The sequence below is a fragment of the Denticeps clupeoides genome, chromosome 9, assembly GCF_900700375.1.
Source record: "Denticeps clupeoides chromosome 9, fDenClu1.1, whole genome shotgun sequence".
Taxonomy (NCBI): Eukaryota; Metazoa; Chordata; class Actinopteri; order Clupeiformes; family Denticipitidae; genus Denticeps; species Denticeps clupeoides.
Window position 1 is genome coordinate 15960420 of NC_041715.1, and position 21727 is coordinate 15982146.

At 44.1% G+C, this 21727-nt stretch overlaps 1 protein-coding gene across 2 annotated transcripts; it reads right to left on the reverse strand.

The window, feature by feature from the left end:
- Positions 1 to 760: 760 nt before the first annotated feature.
- Positions 761 to 20265, reverse strand: rap2aa (RAP2A, member of RAS oncogene family a). Of its 2 annotated transcripts, none has more exons than XM_028991305.1 (2): positions 19621 to 20265; positions 761 to 2314 (listed from the first exon to the last, which is right to left on the reverse strand). In XM_028991305.1, the coding sequence occupies exons 1-2, from the start codon at positions 19932 to 19934 to the stop codon at positions 2077 to 2079; spliced, it is 552 nt and encodes a 183-aa protein (XP_028847138.1). In that variant the 5' UTR covers positions 19935 to 20265; the 3' UTR covers positions 761 to 2076. The 2 variants fall into 2 exon arrangements, with proteins under 2 accessions (XP_028847138.1, XP_028847137.1); XM_028991304.1 differs by having other exon boundaries at positions 19612 to 20265.
- Positions 20266 to 21727: the final 1462 nt, after the last annotated feature.

A 21727-nucleotide genomic window follows, 5' to 3' on the forward strand; every position in this document is an offset into this window, starting at 1 on the left:
AAAGATTCAAAAATAGGCCTCAATGTGTCAGTTGTTCCAAACTACATGATTTAGTGAATATTAGATTATACAAGGTGACCAATCACAAGACTGCAATATATTCCTTTTGACATTCCTTTAGTGGGCTTTTTGGTGTCTGAACCCTAAATGGACAAGCTTTGCTTGTGCAGTGGTTTATTGCCAAAGAAAATATGCTCCAGGCATATATACAAAAACTACTGAGTTGACAGGAGCACATCACAGGTCTGGCACATTTCTAGTGATTTTGTGACAGCGAAATTCTTTGAATAGTTCCCTGTTGTTTGGCGCCCTGCAGCGTTAGGTCAGATGTTTTATTATTTGCTCCGCTGTCAGCAGTGAGAGTAACAACGCGGTTGAGTCGCATTCAGCACCATCCCCCCCGGCCGTTGGAGGCTGGGATACTAATTGGCAATATCACTATCCGTGACTGGAGTCATCTACAGCTGCACTGGTGCCATTACTCCAGTTTCACAGGCCTCTGAGCATAAATCCGGCCATGTTCTTCTCTCCAATCATACATCTCGGTTTTCCAAGCAGCGAGGCATGCAACGGCCTTAGTCGTATACAGAAGGAATTTCTGCAGCTGCCTTTAGTTTGCTATGCAAAATTAAGCAGCACTGAAAAATTCACAGTGCCAGGCATCGAATCGAACGCTTGAAGAAACAAAGCCGCAGAAAAGTAGGTCAAACTCGTCTACGAAGCAGTGGCACAAGAGAACCCTCATTAACACCTGCAGAGTTGTGTCCAATGCACTTTATTGTATTTAGGTGCCAAATGAAACAGCGTCACCGTTCATTCAGGAAGGAATTGAGAGAGAGAGAAAGTAGACAGTCTAATAAAAAAACTGAAATGAAAATGGTTACAGGGATCCACGCTCTCCGTTTGGTGACGTCGATGCACGTTGCAAACTCGGTACTGTTCCAGATGTGTGAGTGTCCGTGAGTGTTTTGACTTGCATGTTTCCGCTGCCTACGAATTCATATTATCAAGTCCCCCTTTGTTTCTTGTTCACTCACCATGCATTTGACACAAGTGTCGGGTCCGTGTTTCTGGTTTCCATACAAAATATGTACATTACTGTTAATTAGCATTTTTATTACTGTCATCATGACTATTTTTACTATCAATATGAATACTCTGAATACATAAGGATGAGTGAGGGTTCTTAGCACCTCAAAGTATCTTGGATACCCAGTTAAGAGAAAAATGACTCATGGCACCTTATACAAAAAATCCCTTGATTCTGAAATCAGCCTCAAAGAGAAATCTGTTGGAAAATGGGTACTTGTTCCACTAACAGCAGGTGCAGTAGAACATCAAGCATTGTGGTTTGAGAGATTCCAAACGCTTAAAGTGAACATGAAAGAAACCTGTATGCTTTTAATATCTCCAAACAAGAGAAAATAGCAGTGAAGCCAAAATATGGCTATGAAAAAAAACAGACTTCTATTTGTTGCTGTTTTTTTTTTTTTTTTTACCTATTTCTCAGAACAAAATGAAAAGGAAGGAAAATACGAGGTGTTTTCAAGACGCCTCTTTGGTTCCATCAATGATGAATACAAATGTCCTCTAAGCTAGAGGTATGCACAGAGAACCTGGTAGACAAATCAATTACTCATCAGTGAGTAGAAGAATTGGATGGTGGCAGGGGGCAAGCTCTTCTACTGGGCCTGTGCAGTAAATATCTGATGAAATATGTAAGTGACGTAAAGAAGGCTTGAGTGAAATCTGCAGAAAAAAAAAACGGATGTCATGAAAAAAGACAAGAACGTGTGGCTGAATGACATATTGCCAGGTCATATTTATCAATCAAATCAAATAAAATGCATGAAGGCTGTCCACTTATCCTGCCCAGAAGTAGAAAACAGCATGACATAAGGCGATGTCTCCTTCCTGCTGTCTGGCTGGAGTTCTTACAGTGACAAACTGACGTTTCCCCTCAACAGAAACATAACAACCATTTCAATTAATTACTTTATCAGAGGTTTTGTTTTTATGCACCAGAAAGGACAACGTCCACAGCAGTTTGCTGAAGGACTCCTGGAATAACCTAGGCTATTGTATATTGCAAGAAGAGCAACAGGGGTCATCTTTGTCCGGTTGAGCAGCGTAGTCCATCTGCCGTACAATCTCGGCAAACAGTTCGTCCACCATGGTTTTGCTTTTGGCCGAGGTCTCCATGAAAGGACAGCCCCACTCTTCGGCCAGCGACTGACCCTCACTGGACGAAACCTCCCGCTCGCTCTCCAGGTCCACTTTGTTTCCAACTAATATCACTGGCACCTTCTCATACCTGAAAAAGAAGAGAGCAGTCATGATTACAGATCAACCTGAAATATGACAGGCGGTCAATAAATGATATGCTTGTAATGTGATGTCACTACATTTATTATTATTCATTGGCATGCAATTTTATTGGTTTGTTCCATTCAATTTACATTTCATTTAATGTTAATGTAATAATAGCCTTGAGACAACACATAATGGTGATATAAAATCTATATACTAACACCAAATGTATCGCCCAGCCTTAGTTGCTATAGAGAAAAAATGAAAAAATAATAAAAAGGCAACAGATTGTTCAAGTCTTCTCAAATAAAAGGCGCTTTAAAGAGCTGTCATCATGGGCCGGAGATCAGCGTATAACTTCAAAAGGTTGCGTCAACAGGAAGTAGGCAACGGAGAACAGAATCCCCAAGGGGGGAGCAGGGAGGACGTAATCCTGTGTGCTTTCAGCTTGTTGCCATGTTCGTGGAGCGTTGCTGTTAAGGGGGAAATGCTGCTATGTGCATGAATGCTGGAAAATAACGTGTTGCATTCTGCCCTTATCATTCCTTCTTTGGAACTAGTTATATAATGCAGCACGTGAGATAGCACCACAGGTTGTGAACGTCAGCTCTTCATTTGAATATGTGACTGATGGTAGATTTGAAGAATACTTGCTGTTAGCACCTATGGGTCTGGTAGAACTGATGTTTTGATATAATGATTAATATAGAACTGATGTCCAAATAAGTAAAAATCAAGATGCGAATTTTACACGCCAATGATGTATAGCATTTCTCCTGCATTACAGTAGTGTTATTATTCACTCATTTAATGAGGCCTATGTGGTTTCTAATCATAGAAATGTCTGTGAGGATTCATAGATAAGTCAGACTTCAAGGAGTCACCTTGACATAATTACCTACTGACTGGGTTGAAATGGGTTTATAGGGCACTATGCTATTTGTAATGCTTTACTCATGTTATGATGTGTAAGTGATGATTTAATCACCAACTCGAATAAATAATAAATGTAACTTTAATGTAAATAATCATTTGTGATCACAAGGGTTTGTAAAACTGTTTGGTTGTCTGCATAATTGATTTGGAAAAAAATTCACACCGAACGACCTTCCGGACATAACCCTCCCCATTACCCGACCTTGGGACCAGCACGAGGAAGTATACTGGATTGCGCATCCCAAGTGGCTGGATGGAGAAATGGAGATATGATCTAGAGAGGAGAGGAATGAAGGTCAGTAGGGCAGTGTGTGAATGAGAGGGAGCACAGAGGGACGGTCAGTTTTCAATGAGTAGAGGTGGTGAAGGAGCAGATACGTGGCTTCAGCAGTTCAGAGCAATCGGAGGTGTGAAAGAGAGGTGAAGAGGAGTGTGCAGGCAGGGTGGAGTGGGTGGAGAACTGCATTAGAGGAACAGTTAGGGTTGAAGGCTTCTGAGACAAAGTCTGAGAGGCGAGATTGTGTTGGTTTGGACACTAAGGATGCTGAGGATGGAGCTACCAGGCGGGAGGAAAAGTGGAAGGTATAGTAGGATGTGGTAAGAGGGGACATGCAGGTGGTTGGTGTGCAAGAGAAAGATGACATAAATTCCAGTTTTGCATCTGCCGGTTAACAGAATTCGCTGTGAAACTACAGCAATTTTCAACAGGCATTGCAGTGGGCAGCCCCTCTCCCGGCTACCTGGAGGACCCAATGTTTACAAGAGAGACAACAAGCTTGGTAAGAAAATGTTGGGTACCGGTCTATAAAACCATATGATTCCATATGATTCGCTGCTTGCACATTTGTTTAGGTAAAAATAGAGTGTAATAAAGTATTACATAATTTGTATGTAAATTTTCCATAAAATGTTAATTTTCATCAAATGTTTATTTGCAGTTCACAGCCATCGTCGTCAGGTGATTTGTTTTAATTCTCGCGAGAGATGCGGAAACGCTGAGGAGGTGAAACAGAGAAATTTTTTTAGTTCGTTATCAAGTTATCAAATTTATTTATTCATTAATTTCATTGTGTATTATATGGTGTTCTGGCATTTGACATATTTTTAAAATATTGTCTATTTATTTAAATAAATGTATTATTGAAAATATCAAGCACCATCCTTAGTATCAAGGTTGAAATTTCAAGCCTAGAAGGACCTTGTTGGATCTAAAAAATACATGGTTATGGGTTTTTGTGGATGACTGGACTGTACTGGACAGATCTGGATAATGTATATATTGCCTTTTGTCTACTTTAGAATGAAGCATTCTCATACTGGTCAGAGAACAAAACAGGAGCAAACTAATCCTTCTTTTCACATTACTGGCAGAATCACTCAAGCACCTCTTGACATAAAATATAATTTCAATGGTTGGCCCTTTCAGTATTGTTGAAGAGGAAAGCAGAGGTAAATGTCTGATTGACCTAACAGACACTGTGTGGGAGTAACAGAATGTGCTGATAGTGGATGAAAAAAAAAAGTGATTCTTGCTTCAAGGACCTTCTATAAATGTGCCTGAGCTCCTTCAGTTCTCAAAGGACCTTTTTTTTTTATTCTGTTCTCAGTATCCACAAATCTTTGTAGCTGATGCACAAAAAAAGCTGATGCTCAAACATCTAGCTTCAATACAGTGACAGGCTTTAAAACCTCAGGACACTAACTTCAAGAACAGTGACACTTGCGAGTGAAAGGTAACAGACATTCTCAGGATTTGCACAAATAAATAAAACAAGTACTGATTGTAGATATATATATGTCAAAGAAGAAAAACTACTCTTTAGGTTGGATATAATCTTTAATGATGATGTTACAAACAGTTTATAAAAAAGCCTGATGATCGACAGCTCTCATGCACACTACTTCCTCATTCTCAAGTATTTAAACCTGCACCCGTTAGTCAAAGTCAAAGTGTCATCTCACAAGTACACAGAAAGACGAGATCGCAAAGCTTCGGGGATTCACCGTGTGCAAATTTAAAATAGCTCACAACACAAAAACAAGGACGTTGTGCACTGAGCCGCAGGTCCAGACAAACCAGACGAACGAGACAGACCATACATCACACTCACAGACATGAGCTTCATTTTCCTCTTATCTGTTTATTCTTGTAAATCCTGAGGACATCTTTGACCTTAAACATGGGACAAATCCCCATAGCGTCCTATACAGCACTAAAGCTTAACATACACTGTCAGCATAATTGACAGAATCAGTGGGCATGATTTATAAGATCTATAACTTTTTAGTTTAATAATGAGGAGGCCACAAAGTTAATATCAGTGGGGACAGACTTTCACTGAGCTGTTTTCACTGAGGTTCTTGCTATGTAATGATTATTCTTTGTCCTGTAATCACCATGCAGGTATCAAAGTTACTGTGTAAATGATTAGTGCATGAATAATGAAGTATGCTCATAATGCCCATGGGCAATCCAGCCAGTTGACCTGGGTACATGGCAATGCCCTCGTGACCAGCTCTCCCTCCTCGTGAACTTTGAACCCCTGTGATCACTTCCTTGTCTTGGCTTCACTGATTAGCTGAGCGTGTACACCACGATTTCCTGTTTATATAAAGATGCCTCGTGTTGAACCTGCAAGTTCTGTGCTACATAAGGACAACTACCGTCACTCAGCTAGTGTGCTATTACTAGGGATTATTTATTTATTTGTTTGTTTGATTATGGCTTTAATGGTTCTTCACCGCCATCTTGACATGTCCCACTTAAACAGGAATATATCATGGCAATTCTGGATTGATGGACTGGTTTGCACAACCCTACAACTTGACATAAGGAAGTCAGGGACATCCGTTTCTGACCTGAGGGGGGTGGGTTCCCTTGGTCTGGGCTTCTCTGAAGATTTCTACCTGCTATTGCCACTTTTGCCATCTGCTTGTTCACTATAGGCTTTAAACAACGTGGTTGTGTTTGGCACATTTGGCCAATGTACAAAAAGATTCTTAAAAATAATGAGCTAATATAGAAAAATGTTTGCACACATTTACTGAAACAGCAGCTGAAAAATGTCTGTTTTCAGTAAAGTGAACGATTTTTGCAGGAATTTGTGGCTCCAGTAAAGGCACGCACCCAACTGTTACACTCCCTTTATGCTGCTTTAAAAAAAACCCACCCTAATTACAGTGGTGATGTTGAAGAAGGAGGGCCTGCTCCAGCTCGTGTGGCAGTGCCTAGGCTGAGACCTGCTGGGAGCCCTCCTGGGCCACACTGATGTGCGGTGCTGAAGGCTGTCACTAGAATCCCCCGCCCAACCCATGGGGAGGCAAGGTACCATCAAGCTGTTGTGCCTCCACTGATTACAGACTACCTTCAACCAGACCCATACATTCCTGTAAACCTACGTCAGTGCAGCCCGGGGCGTCTTTAGCGGATTAGCTCCGATGAAATGATTTCTGGAGATTAATGAGCTCGACAGCTCCCCACCCTCTGTGGCCACACTGGCACAGGAGCTCAACAGTCACAGGCCGATGCCAGGTGCTTCAGGAGAGAGCTGCATGAACTAGCAACGCATTATCTGGCACCAAACAGAGGACAGCCTCTAAAAATAGCTGTGATAACAGAGGGGGGAAACCTGCAATCCCAGGAGGTGGATGATGATGGCTGCCACAGACATGCGTGTTCCCGGGGAATTTTACATTGGCCACACATTCTCTACACATACCCTTGATTTAAATGAAAATACATAGCATTTTGTGTATTTACACAACTCTCAAATGGAGACACGTGGATGCACATGTAGCAGCGGATCACCACAGCCACCAATACCATAATAGCTAAAGCTTCAGGGATCTTTAAATGAACTAATAACATCAGCTCCCTGACACTAGACGCACACACACACACACACACACACACACACACATATATATATATATATATATATATATTTCTCTCCCAGTTTTTCTTTTAGTTTTTCCTTGTGCGCAGAAAGATGTCCTTGTGTGTGGGGTGTCAACTGTAGGGCCTGTCAAAGCCCATTGAGACATACTGTATGTGATTTTGGGCTATACACTGCAGCACAGCACACAAAATGTGTCCTCTGCTTTTAACAATAACCCTTGGTGAGCAGTGGCCAGCCATGACAGTCGCCCAGGGAGCAGTGTGTGGGGACGGTGCTTTGCTCAGTGGCACCTCAGTAACCCATTGGTGGATCTGGATTCGAACCGGCAACCTTCTAATTATAGGGCCGCTTTCTTAACCACTAGGCCAAAGCTCAAGCTGTCAAAATTGTTGGTTATCAATAAAGTCAACAAAAGAAACAATATCTCACAGTCCATGAACCTGTTCCTGCATTGCTGGAAAGTGTGTGCAGTCTCCCTTCAAGTCTTCTTGAACAACTTCCCTCTGAAAGGAGCGGACAGCTGTCATCAGGTAACAAATTGAATTGTCCTTGCCCTGTAGCCTCAAGTTCAGTTCATTCAGATGTGAAGTGAATTCAACCAAAAAGGCCACATTGTCCATCTGTTTGTCATTCCGGACCCCCAGATCACCCGTCCAACACCAAGACCAAGTACAGAAAGCACTGAGGAGGGTCAACCCCTGCAAGGCTGACCCTGGACAAACTGGCTGACATTCTCACCTCCAACTTTAACCAGAGCACCGTTCCCACGTGCTTCAAGACCACAGCCATTGTCCCCCTCCCCAAGAAAAGCCCAGGCACCTGCATGAACGACTACAGACCAGTAGCACTCACTCCAACCATTGCAAAGTATTTTGAGAGAGTGGTACCGGCCTACATCAAGAGCAACATCCCAGACACTCTGGATGCCCTGCAGTATGTCCATCGGCCCAACAGGCTCCCATCAGAAGCTATCGCTTCTGACCTTCACTGTTCCCTCTTCCACTTGGAAAACAAAGACTCTTTCATCAGGATACTCTTTGTTGATTAAACACAGTCATCCCCCACAAACTGAATGCCCTCAGCCTGCACCTCACTCTCTGAGATCGGCTCCTGGACTTTTTGACTGGCAGGTCTCAGTCTCTCATCATCGGTAACAGGACTTCAGCCAGCATCACCACAAATACTGGCGTTCCACAGGGTTGTGTCCTCAGCCCCTTCCTCTACACCGTGTTCACCATCGACTGTGGCGCCTCCCACAAAGACAACATCATCCTAAAGTTTGCGAATGACATGGCAATGATCGGTCGCATCACTGGAAGGGACAAACCGGCTTACGGGAGAGACCTGGTATCATGGTGTGATGACACGTCTCCCTCAACACGAATAAGACAAAGGATAGTGGACATGAGGAAGAAGAGGAGGTCTCATCAGCCACTGTATATCCATAACCTGGAAGTGGAGAGGGTGAGCAGGTTTAAATATTTGGGGTCCACGTCAGCTGGTCAAGAAGGCTCAACAGCGGCTGTACTTCCTGAGGATCCTCAGCAGCTTCTACAGCTGCATTGTGGAGACCAACTGCATCACCGCTTGGTATGGCAACACTACTGCTGCAGACTGAAAACACCTGCAGAGAGTGATGATAACTGCGGAGAAGATCATCAGGACTCTACTGCCCACTAAGCTCATTTGCACACTTGGCATTTGTGTGTGGACAGCAAAGAAAGAATTTAATTGTAGAGAAATGTAATTTCTTCTGTAGACATGACAATAAACACTGAATCCTTGAATCCTACTTCCCTCCTGATGACAAAAACTGTGCTAACATCCTTAGCTTGGCCATTAAGGGGTAAGGAAGTGGACCCATAATCAGAAGGCCTGTCATGGCTGCCCACTACTCAGTAAGATGATGAGTTAACCAGTGGTGCAGTGGTGGCCTAGCGATTAAGGAAGTGGCCCCGTAATCAGAAGGTTGCCGGTTCGAATCCCGATCCGTAAAGCACCGTCCCCACACACTGCTCCCCGGGCGCCTGTCATTGCTGCCCACTGCTCACTCAGGGTGATGGGATGAATGCAGAGGACGAATTTCACTGTGTGCACCGTGTGCTGAGCTGCTGTGTATCACATGTGACAATCACTTCACTTTAAAGTTCAAAACAAAGGCCCCCACTTTCACAGTGCGCACAATTTTAACACCCATAAACAAGGACCAATTCATACATCTCGCATATCATCTTAACGTGGAGAATACTGGCTAAAGGTAGGGATGCACCGTTACCACTTTTTTGGAGAACGAGTACGAGTACTTGCATTTCAGTACTCGCCGATACCGAGTACTTAATAGAAACATTATTTAAATTAACAGGTAACAGCTTCAGTCAAATAATTTAACAACAAAACAAGGGACTAGTTTGGAATTAAGAACATTTATTTAAAATGAAAAGCATGTCTGGAGAATTTGCTCAAACACATGCACTATAGCCTGGCTGGTGTGCGAGCCGCGGAATTGTTTTCGGCGTGAAACTCTCGTCTCTCCACTGGGAGTTTAGGCTAATTAGCGACACGGGACTAACGCTGCTGGTCCAAATAACTACAAGGCTTGCAGCAGGCTGTGGAGTCGTATAGTTGGGACATCATATCTGGACTCCAGAACATGGAGGAGACGCAGGAATCCCACATGTTCTACCTCCGAGAGTGGCTGGTCACTCAATGCAATGCACTCGTGTTATTTGCCAGTGCTATTTTCACAGCACGCAAATTGTTTTGTCATCTTCATTCACTTTGAAATAGTTCCACGTGGCTGACATGTCTCGCCTTGACCATCTCCCCGCTCTGAGCTGGGGGCGGGGCCAGGGGGCGGGCACTCGGCGCCTGTGATTAACCCCTTACACGCCTCTCAAACAGACATTTCTCAGACCGTGGTATCGGTCACCGGTATCACCCAAGGGCTTTCTTCCACATCGCACTCTGAGACATGACAACTTGAAACCTTTTCAATTATCAAAGTTCAATAATCTTCATGATTTTAACACTATAAAAGTCAGGTTAATCATTTGAATGACTGATTATTAATAACAATATTAATTGTTTTCCACATAATAAATAGTAGGGGAGAATCTTTTGTCAGTAACAAAATTGATTTGACTGCATTACTATTTTTTATGTACTGACAGATTTTTTTCTCATCCTTTCATTCCCTTTGTGTACAAAAATGTACAAACACAAAATGTGCCATAAAATTCTCACGCATCTATATTTTTTCATGAATCACTTAATAAACTTGGGCCCTTTTCAAAATAATCAAACATTAAACCATTTTCAGGATTTTAATCCTTTATGTGCTAGTTTAATTATTTGAATTACTGATTATTATTTAAAAACAATTAAAAACTAATTATTTTCCATGTAAAAGAAGGGGGATGAGGCATTGGTGGCAATTAGTGTCTTGGAAATGTCAAAGGTCGAAAACTACATTAATTTGATTTCATTAGTTTTTTTGTGTAGTGTCAAATACTCCCTTGGCCATTTGTGGCCAAAAATGTACACACACAAAATCTGCAATAAAATCCTCATACAATATTTTTTCCAGAATATACATGCAAGTTGATTTAATAAATACACAGAGTATGGATCATATAAGAGTAAAAAACACTGGATTTGAAACATTTGGCTATTCATGCCACAAGCTCCAATATGATATATTAATGTACATCTCAGCGGGGTGGGCAGAAATCTGTTTTTATTTCCTGGTTGCAGTTTCCTCATCAACTACAGTGCATACTGCCACATCAGGGAACTCTTAGTGGCCCCATCTTTCCTCTGGTTTGGTTCTGCTGGGCAGGGTGTGTATATATTTCCAATATTTCTCGCGTTGTACCGAGTGAATTGGAACGGAATATTATTATCATGTCATCTTCCTGTCACTACTCATCTGAACCTCTTTCCCACACTGGTCTCTGTCATAGTTTTAAATATGCATTATAGCAAGCTTTAGTCTTAAAAACTAATATATATTTTTTTATCAATTGAGAACACTAAAATAAATAATGAATAAATAAAACAAGCCCACCCGAATTCATCAAAGAGCTTTCACCCCTCCTTCACTTTTTTACAGTGCTGAACAGGACCTGTCAGCGCAAACACATCCAACCACCCACCCATACAAGCGCTTTCAGACACAGACACAGACACACACACACACACACTCATACTGCCTGCAGCAGGGCTGGTTGCCTGCACTGAAGTGCTCTCACGGCAAAAAAAGCAGCTCTCTCAGACACAGCTTATATATTATGTATGATACATCAACTGATATAGGTAAGGGGAGGCTGGAGACAGTATCTCTAGCTAGTCACGCCGTAACACTAGTACAGCCTGCAGCATTTCCAGTTATTCTGTTTATCATATTCAATATTAATAAAAATATAATGTTGCATATACATTTTTTGTTTCACCATTCGTGGAATGTCTTCTTTAAATAAAAGACAATTACGTTTTTCTAAAAATTTAATAAACTTTTGCAGTGCATAATTTGACAATGGAAAATCATCCCCCTTTCGAAAAAATACCCTAAGGAGGCTCACTGCTGTCATGGCTGCCTTGTTGTCCAGTGAAAAAGTATGTCCAGTGGTAAAAGCGACCCCACTGTCTGATGCTGAAAACAGACAACAGCTGATATACGACATGAATCTCCATAACTGGTCCTCCCTCCACAATATCCAGGGTAGCCAGCGAAACACACACACCCTTCTCTGTTCCGCTTCCTGTGGAGGCTTTGATATTCGCAGCATACCTAAATCTCCCTAGACCCAAAAGGCCTCATAAATAAACTCCCTGCTTAGAATAGCCTCAACAGTCCTGCTTATTTCAATGAAAGGCATCTTTCAGAATCGAATACAAGCACAAATTATGCAAAAAGGATGGAATGTGGATGTAGCTTGGGCATTCAATGACAACTAGAAGACACTAATATTCCTCTCTCACATTATTCTAATAGCATGTCTTTGTATGACTGTCGCTTTGGCAAAGAAAGTATCTCTTCAAATATTAAGAAGCTTTGTCAAGCATCGCGTTAAATCATTCAGATTACCACTCTCTGTACTGCTGCAGCCGAACCGCATGACACCCCAGACTTGCCTGGGTAATTATTTGACAGAGCCTCGCCCAGATCTGCTCCACAGATACTCGGCTGATCTACAGTTTTCATTACCAGTGCCGCGGTTCAGGTTAGACATACACTCTCATTTCACACAAAACCTCATAGTTTACCCAGCATAAATTTCTACTTCGGGCGGTTCTGAGGCCTTAGATTTTCTTTTGTCAGGTCCGTGGATTCAAGAGCTCTCAGGACGCGTGTGTGAAGATAGAATAAATGTAAAGTGCATTATCTGGCTCTTTCTATAACACCACCATGGTTGTGTCTTCTCTCCTTCACAATGCATATAATTTTAAAAAAGTGAAGTGATTGTCACTTGTGATACACAGCAACAGCACAGCACACGATGCACACAGTGAAATTTGTCCTCTGCATTTAACCCATCACCCTGAGTGAGCAGTGGGCAGCCATGACAGGCGCCCGGGGAGCAGTGTGTGGGGACAGTGCTTTGCTCATTGGCACTTCAGTGGCACCTTGACGGATCGGGATTCGAACCGGTAACCTTCTGATTACGGGGCCGCCTACTTAACCGCTAGGCCACCACTGCCCCTAATTAGCAAGCAGTTCGTTCCAGTTTGAAAATAGTGACCTCAAAATCTTAAGAATTGTACGTAGATCCATTATATACACTGACATGGATTGACACGGTGGCGACTTTTGGGGGTTTCAGGTATTCACCTGTTGCTGTCTGAATTTAAGCGATTCCCTTTTCCGCCCATGACATGGATCCATGGATCAGAGTTGAAGTGTCACTGCTGTGGTGAGGCTCATTTATGCCCCCAAAATGTACAAAATTAAGGACACCTGTCACCACCCATGGACACAGTAATACTGTATTTATTAACTGACAAAATGGAGTGAGAATTCTTCTCAAACTCACACATACAGAGGACTTGCTAATTAGCAAGCGGAAATCTATTACCATATATATACATATATATATTTTATATATATATATACAGGGAGTGCAGAATTATTAGGCAAATGAGTATTTTGTCCACATCATCCTCTTCATGCATGTTGTCTTACACCAAGCTGTATAGGCTCGAAAGCCTACTACCAATTAAGCATATTAGGTGATGTGCATCTCTGTAATGAGAAGGGGTGTGGTCAAATGACATCAACACCCTATATCTGGTGTGCATAATTAGGCAACTTCCTTTCCTTTGGCAAAATGGGTCAAAAGAAGGACTTGACAGGCTCAGAAAAGTCAAAAATAGTGAGATATCTTGCAGAGGGATGCAGCACTCTTAAACTTGCCAAGCTTCTGAAGCGTGATCATCGAACAATCAAGCGTTTCATTCAAAATAGTCAACAGGGTCGCAAGAAGTGTGTGGAAAAACCAAGGTGCAAAATAACTGCCCATGAACTGAGAAAAGTCAAGCGTGCAGCTGCCAAGATGCCAATTGCCACCAGTTTGGCCATATTTCAGAGCTGCAACATCACTGGAGTGCCCAAAAGCACAAGATGTGCAATACTCAGAGACATGGCCATGGTAAGAAAGGCTGAAAGACGACCACCACTGAACGAGACACACAAGCTGAAACGTCAAGACTGGGCCAAGAAATATCTCAAGACTGATTTTTCTAAGGTTTTATGGACTGATGAAATGAGAGTGAGGATGGGCCCGTGGCTGGATTGGTAAAGGGCAGAGAGCTCCAGTCCGACTCAGACGCCAGCAAGGTGGAGGTGGAGTACTGGTTTGGGCTGGTATCATCAAAGATGAGCTTGTGGGGCCTTTTCGGGTTGAGGATGGAGTCAAGCTCAACTCCCAGTCCTACTGCCAGTTTCTGGAAAACACCTTCAAGCAGTGGTACAGGAAGAAGTCTGCATCCTTCAAGAAAAATATGATTTTCATGCAGGACAATGCTCCATCACACACGTCCAAGTACTCCACAGCGTGGCTGGCAAGAAAGGGTATAAAAGAAGAAAAACTAATGACATGGCCTCCTTGTTCACCTGATCTGAACCCCATTGAGAACCTGTGGTCCATCATCAAATGTGAGATTTACAAGGAGGGAAAACAGTACACCTCTCTGAACAGTGTCTGGGAGGCTGTGGTTGCTGCTGCACGCAATGTTGATGGTGAACAGATCAAAACACTGACAGAATCCATGGATGGCAGGCTTTTGAGTGTCCTTGCAAAGAAAGGTGGCTATATTGGTCGCTGATTTGTTTTTGTTTTGTTTTTAAATGTCAGAAATTTAATTGTGAATGTGGAGATGTTTTATTGGTTTCACTGGTAAAAATAAATAATTGAAATGGGTATATATTTGTTTTTTGTTAAATTGCCTAATAATTATGCACAGTAATAGTCACCTGCACACACAGATATCCCCCTAAAATAGCTAAAAATAAAAACAAACTAAAAACTACTTCCAAAAACATTCAGCTTTGATATTAATGAGTTTTTTTGGGTTCATTAAGAACATGGTTGTTGTTCAATAATAAAATTATTCCTCAAAAATACAACTTGCCTAATAATTCTGCACTCCCTGTGTGTGTGTGTGTGTGTGTGTGTGTGTATATATATATATATATAGAGAGAGAGAGAGAGAGAGAGAGAGTGTTGAGCAGAAATACACCATGAATGTACCAGAACTGGCAAATCCATGGGGTGGGGTGGAAGGGGTGGTAGTAGCCTAGTGGGCAACACCAGGTTCAAATATCACTTACTCCCATGAGTGTCTCCAGGGGGATTGTCCCTGTAACTACTGATTGTAAGTCGCTTTGGATAAGGGCGCCTGATAAATGCCTTGAATGTAAATTTAATTGTGGGTAATGCACAGGAAGATACATACACAAAGAGCGGAAACTCAATTCCAGCTTCCATTACAGAAATTGATGGCAGAAGCAGGTTGAGGTTACATACAGAAAAGAAAAACGTGAAAAACATGGCAGCTTTCAGTGGTGTTTCATGGCTACTCATGTGACAGTATTTTTATGTGTGTCCTGCATCCTGCTGTCGGAGGCAGATAAGCACAGATGAGCGCTGGCAGGCAGAGAGGCAGTGGTGACGTGAATTAATCATCTGCGGCCACCACCTCTGTTAATAACAGCCAGCGATGCCAACATCAGACTCTAACATGCCATGACAGGGCCACCGAAGTGAGCGTGACGTGCTGGTAACCCTGACCTGGGCGTTCGGCCATTCTGGTGGGCGTAAGGCGACCAGAAGCTGAATCCACAGGCCGCAGGGCAGAACACAGGATACCACAGATGTGCAGATGTAGGTGGCATATGAAAGAAATGAGAGTGGAGTTGATATATCAGGCTATATACAGTGATGAAACCTGATCTACATTGAGTGGCACATGGTAACTGCAGCCAAACCGTCTCTGTTAGAATTGCATGTGACTTTCAATAAATAATATAGCACATATAGCAAAATGTGTCTTGAACGTTTTTCACCTCTTTCTGGTAGGTGAAAACAGATGGAGGTAGGAAGGTGGAGGGAGGTTCATGTAAATGAGTTCGTCTCAGGGGGTGGAGTAAATTCTCGGCAGAGCCAGAAACACCAAAATCTTGAAAGCTTGTTATACACATCTTATTTAATTAGAAATAAATTACTACATGCATTTAAAATAAATTAATATTATTTTGGAGCCTGCATTAAGGCACAATTTAATTTAGTTTTGTATCATTTTGTTTCCATTTCATATTAATTAATACACTTTTGTATATAAACCAGGGCTTTACAGAACGGAATTGTGTTTTTTTATGTGCTGCTGTCACCTAAAATATCATTGATATATCATTATGACAATGTACAATGCAACGTGGTCTCACCTACTTATCATAACTGGAACAACACTTTCTAAAGATAAATAAATAGGATACACGTCCCCCATTGGCCGGGAAACAGGGAGGCGTCACCTCGCCGCCGGTACGGAAGCCGGGAGGAGGAGGAGACGGGAGACGTGTCCCGCTGGCCCGCAGACTCCTGGTTAACACTGAGGATTAATTCCGGTTTAATTCAGTTTGAGCTTGGTCTTTACACCACGACAGAAAACGACCAGGAAACGACGGTGTATGCCCAGCTTAGGTCTAGCACTCATAGACAGGATTTCAAAAAGCTCAACTTGTTGGGTCGGGTCAAACTCCGTTGGGTTGGGCCCAACTTTTTAGGCCCGATTACAGCGCTACGTGGGGTCTGTTCGCCATCCTCAGGATTTAAATATATAAACAAATAAAAACAAATTGAAACACTGCAGCACAGCACACGGTGACACAACAAAATGTGTCCTCTGCTTTTAACCATCATCCTTGGCAAGCAGTGGGCAGCCATGACCCGCTGCGTGGATTTGAACCTGCAACCTTACGATTATGGGTCCGCTTCCTTACCCGCTACGCCAACGACTTCCGACCGTTCTTGTTGTGCACTTGAAGTGTAAACATGAAATGTAGCTGTTTTAGTAAATAAAAGTTTAAAATGAGAGAAGCCTGAAGTGTAATAGCTCTCATGCACACTTACCTCCTCATTTCTGTCAAAACCTACGCAAACGTGACCAAACGCCATGACAGCTATTAAATCTATGAAATATATACAATTTACTCTCCAAATCACTGAATTCCAATCACTTCTATGGTGTAAAGGCTGCTTGTACCGGCATTGTGAATTGTGGTGCTGTTATACCTCCACAGAGAGATTCTTTTCTACACTTAAGGGAGGGTAGAGTCAGGGGTGTAGAGACTAAAGCCGTGCTATATATACTTGTAAACTGCGCTCCGGCAGTGGTGATGGTGTGTGGTTGGGCTCTTTACATAGAAAGCCAGCTGTGACAATACAACCAATGATGAATCTGAAGAGCTGTAGCTGAAAAGTATTAATACTGTAAAACCGTCTGCTTCCCCTTGAGATCTTCTCAGACGCCTCCTGAGATATGAAGTGAAAAACCTGGACCGCTGTAAACTGATCCAACACAGAACACAGCGCCTCCCCTGGCTACAGTGCATACTGTTTCTATAGCCGCTTCTGGGAAATCATGGACCGGCATGGTCACAATGGTTTCCATTGGGTAAGTAATCTTTTTTCCCCTGTTAAGAGTCTACAAAGGCAGCGCAAAACACGCAAAGGGCACCTCAGAGGTGACTGGCCAGTTCTACACGTTCTTCTGTTTTTCAGCGTAAAAACTGAACGGCTCCATTAAAGCAGCGATGGCACGCTGCTGGCAGGCTTGTGCCAACGCTATTTGTATAACCTCTTTCAGTTAGTTGCTAATGCGACGGGCCTGAGGGCCCTTCACATGGAAAAGAGGAATTTGTTGGGCGAGTTAACCGCCTCCGTCCCTTCCTTAGTGCCTCCATTTAACGCCTCTCCAAATAACAAGGGCCAGTTAAACTGCAGTGGGCCCAAGTAAAACAGGCACCCGGGAGCGGAAGCATTCCAGAGGCTAAGCAAATCCAGCGTAGGCGTACACAGACGCCTGAGGTGAGCATGTGTGAGGCCGGCATGCAGACGCCCGAGACAGTAAACAACCGGTAAGAGAACCAGAACTTGAAGTTGAATGGTTAAAAAAAAAAAAAGCTGTCACCTCTGATATATCAACTAGAAAAACTGCAGCGTGCTGCAGCGTTAGTGGGCCAGGCGAGGTATTTGGACTTCATTCATATCTATGTGTTAATATTTGTTAATGTTGTTATTGAGCTTAGCAAAGTACACTGTCTCAAAAACTGTATGGCGAATAAAATGGATGCCGAAATGGGGGAGAAAAGCAGATCCACGCACAACTAACACTTTGACCTTCAGGGATAAATAGTCCCATTAAATCATCCCCTGCATCTTAGCCTGGATTAAAATAATGTCCTAATGTTATGCTCCATATTAAGCTTTGTCCACAGCCCTTATTCATGGGATGGTTGAAGTCGTGAAGAAGCCCCTTGCATCTTTGCAGCACGCATGCACCGCAGCGCCTGTAAAAAAAAACGCTCCGCAGCCCGTCCCTGTTTGTGCTGTCCTACTGTGCTCTTTCCAAGCATGTGCTCTTTTAATTAAAAACTTTGCCTAACCGCCGCAGGAACCGGCCTTACGGCGCGCTCTCCCAAATTTAGACACCCCGAGCCCCTACCGCTTTAGCCCTATTCCGAGGTGAGCCGCCAGAAGTTGCTCCTCCTCTCTCTCTCGGGGCCGCAGCACGGCGAGCAGGTCGGCTACCGAACAAGCGAAAGCCCACGCCCTGCAATGGGCGTGGGAGGGGAGAGCAGCCACCCTCCCATGTTGATGGACAGGTTGGCAGCGGGGTCATCCACCGACGGCGACGTGTGGTGCAGAAGTTAAAAAGCACAGCAGATGACAGTCAGAAAGCCCAGCGAGCGTCCCGCAGGTCTTTCAGGCGCGCAGGGAAGGACCAGCCCTCTGGCCAGAGCACCACCAGCACAGTAGGCGCAAAGCAAACAATCAATGAAATTGCAAAGATGGGTAAATGACAACTCCTGCATTTGTTTACCACGTTTTACCATGAAGTGATTGTCATTGTGAGACACTGCAGCACAGCACATGGTGACACAGTGAAATGTGTCCTTTTAACAATTTAACCATCACAGTGAAATGTGTCCTTTTAACCTTTTAACCATCACCCTTGGTGAACAGTGGGCAGCCATGACAGGCGCCCGGGGAGCAGTGTGTGGGGACGGTGCTTGGCTCAGTGGCACCTCAGTGGGACCATGGCGGCTCAGGATTCGAACCTTCTGATTACGAGTCTGCTTCCTTGCCCGCTACTGTACAATATACACCGAACACAAGTGTGCAGTGGGCAGCCATGAAAGAAGCCCGGGGACCAGTGTGTGGGAACGGTGCCTTGATCAAGGGGACCTCTGTGGCACCTTGGTGGTTCGGGATTTGAACCCGCAACCCTTTGATTATGAGTCTGCTTCCTTGCCTGCTGGGCCACCACTGCCACAAATGAAATGTGGCCTGTACAGGGGTCGAACCCGCGACCTTGGCGTAATTAATCGACCCCATCGAGTTCCAGATCAAGCAGTATGAGAAGCGCCAGCTGCGCTAAACAGTTACTACACAGTTACTACACAGTTACTACACAGCTCAGAACGGAGACGCCGAACCTGCATCACCTGCAGCGTGGTCCTAAATCTGGACAACAGCAGGTTTGAGGATTGTCCAGGTTGGGTTAGGTGCTTCATTACCACCTACCTGCCACGGCTTCACGTTAAGCGTTTCCTGCATGGCCACCTCGGGTGCATTACGCAGGAGACATGCACTGAACTGCAGATCAGATGGTCCATGCATGCCTGGTTGGGCGGACAAGGCATTTTTCCATGCGCACAGACACAGAGAGAGATTGGAAAAGGCCTCACCGTCCCCACCTTTTCACTCTGATGATCTGGTCTCGCATGGGCTTGATGTCCTGGAAGCTCTGCTGGTTGACCAGGCTGTAGACCAGGATGAAGCCCTGGCCGTTCTTGATGTACAGGTCCCGCATGGAGGCGAACTGCTCCGTGCCGGCCGTGTCCAGGATCTCCAGCACGGAGGGCGACGAGTCCACCTCGATCTCCTTGCGGTAGAAGTCCTCGATGGTGGGGTCGTACTTCTCAATAAACGTCCCGGTGACGAACTGCACGGTGAGCGCGGACTTCCCGACCCCGCCGCTACCGAGGACCACCACTTTATACTCGCGCATCGCTCAAAGCGCAGCCCCACATTGGACAATGAAGGAAAAAGATTCAAACGATCTAATCTACTGCTACGGTTCTTTTTAAAATTCCCGTTCCGGTGGCCGCGGCCGGAGCACGAAGGCAGTCATCGCGGCGACCGCCGGACCCCCGGTACCGGCGAGATTCTACAAAAAAGATCTCAACTCAGTGAGGCATCACGAGAAAGCGAGAGTTGCCGCGGCGAGACTCTCCGAATGGAATTTTTATTATAAGAATTATAATTAATTTCCTTCCCTCCCCCCTCCCCCCCACTTTGCTTCCTCCGTGTTAACCAGGAGTCTGCGGACCAGCGGGACACGTCTCCCGTCTCCTCAGCCGCACCGCGACGCGCTCCCGGCCGCCATAGTCTCGGGCGGAGACGACCAGCCGCCCTCCTCCTCCCGGCTTCCGTACCGGCGGCGAGGTGACGCCTCCCTGTTTCCCGGCCAATGGGGGACGTGTATCCAAGAAGAGGGAGATGCGCCGGAGGCTGTTGCTGTGGCAACGTCCACATCTGTCCGCCCCCCCACCAAAGAAAAAAAAAAAACACCACTTACTACTTTGTTGGGCTTTTTTCATTCATTCATCCATGCGATGCGTGAATGAAGTGTTTTTACACCCAATTTTACATTTAAAGTTATTGTCACTACAACAATAACTTTAGCTCTGCTAAAAGCTAGCACTACAGCTCTGCATTTAACCCATCACCTTAGTCAGCCACCCATGAACCGGGGACTTTTAAAACTTGAGTCTAACACTCTCCGAACTGAGCTAATTCAGGTCATATTTAACAGGGAGGCATTGCTGAAATTTTCTTTATCTGTGACTAACGCCATCTGGTAAAGCTGCAGTAATATAAATGCATCTTGGTAGGTTATGCTAGTCGGTACAGAATGGAACTGTGCAAAAGTCTCAGAAACCAGTTTAAACCAGATAACCACTGTTGGTCAAAACTGCAAGCAACGTAACAAAAAAAACATCAAATAACGATTTACCCAACGCGTATATTGCAGAATTTAAATAATTTTTGGTATCATCCTGCTGTTCTCTGAGCAGCAATACAATGTTGTTGTCCATCTGTAGAGTTTTGCTTGTAAGAGATCATCCACCCATTAGACAAACCCAACACAAATAACTGACACTTTTGTGTTTAAATTGTGCATTTCCCACTTTCTGAACCAGTTTACAGTTTACATTTGACCCCCTGATCCAGAGCAACTTACAACATGCTTTCATGTTAAAGAGGAAGGTCATGAGCTGCCGTTTGAAAATACTCAGTGACTGAGCTGTTCTGACCTCAAGTGGAAGTTCATTCCACCACCGAGGGGCCAAGACGGAGAAGAGTCTAGATGAATGTCTTCCTTTTACCTTCAGAGATGGAGGGACCAGGCGAGCAGTACTGGAGGCTCGGAGTATACGAGGTGCAGTGCGAGGTGTAATAAGGGCTGTGAGGTAGGATAGTGCTACTCCATGTTTGGCTTTGTAGGCCAGCATCAGTATTTTGAATCTAATGCGTGCAGATACTGGAAGCCAGTGGAGTTGAAAACTAGACGTGCTGCTGCATTCTGTATTAGTTGTAGAGGTCGGATGGCCGGACTCAGGGGTAGATCTGCTAGAAGGGACTTACAGTAATCCAGTCATGAAGAAGTATCCGGGTGGCCTATGTTGACAGATAAGGGCGTGATATTGTCTGATATTGTAGAGAAGGAATCTGAATGAGCGGGAAAGATTGGTGATGTGAGTGGAGAAGGAGAGTTGGTTGTCTATAGTTACTGTTGGG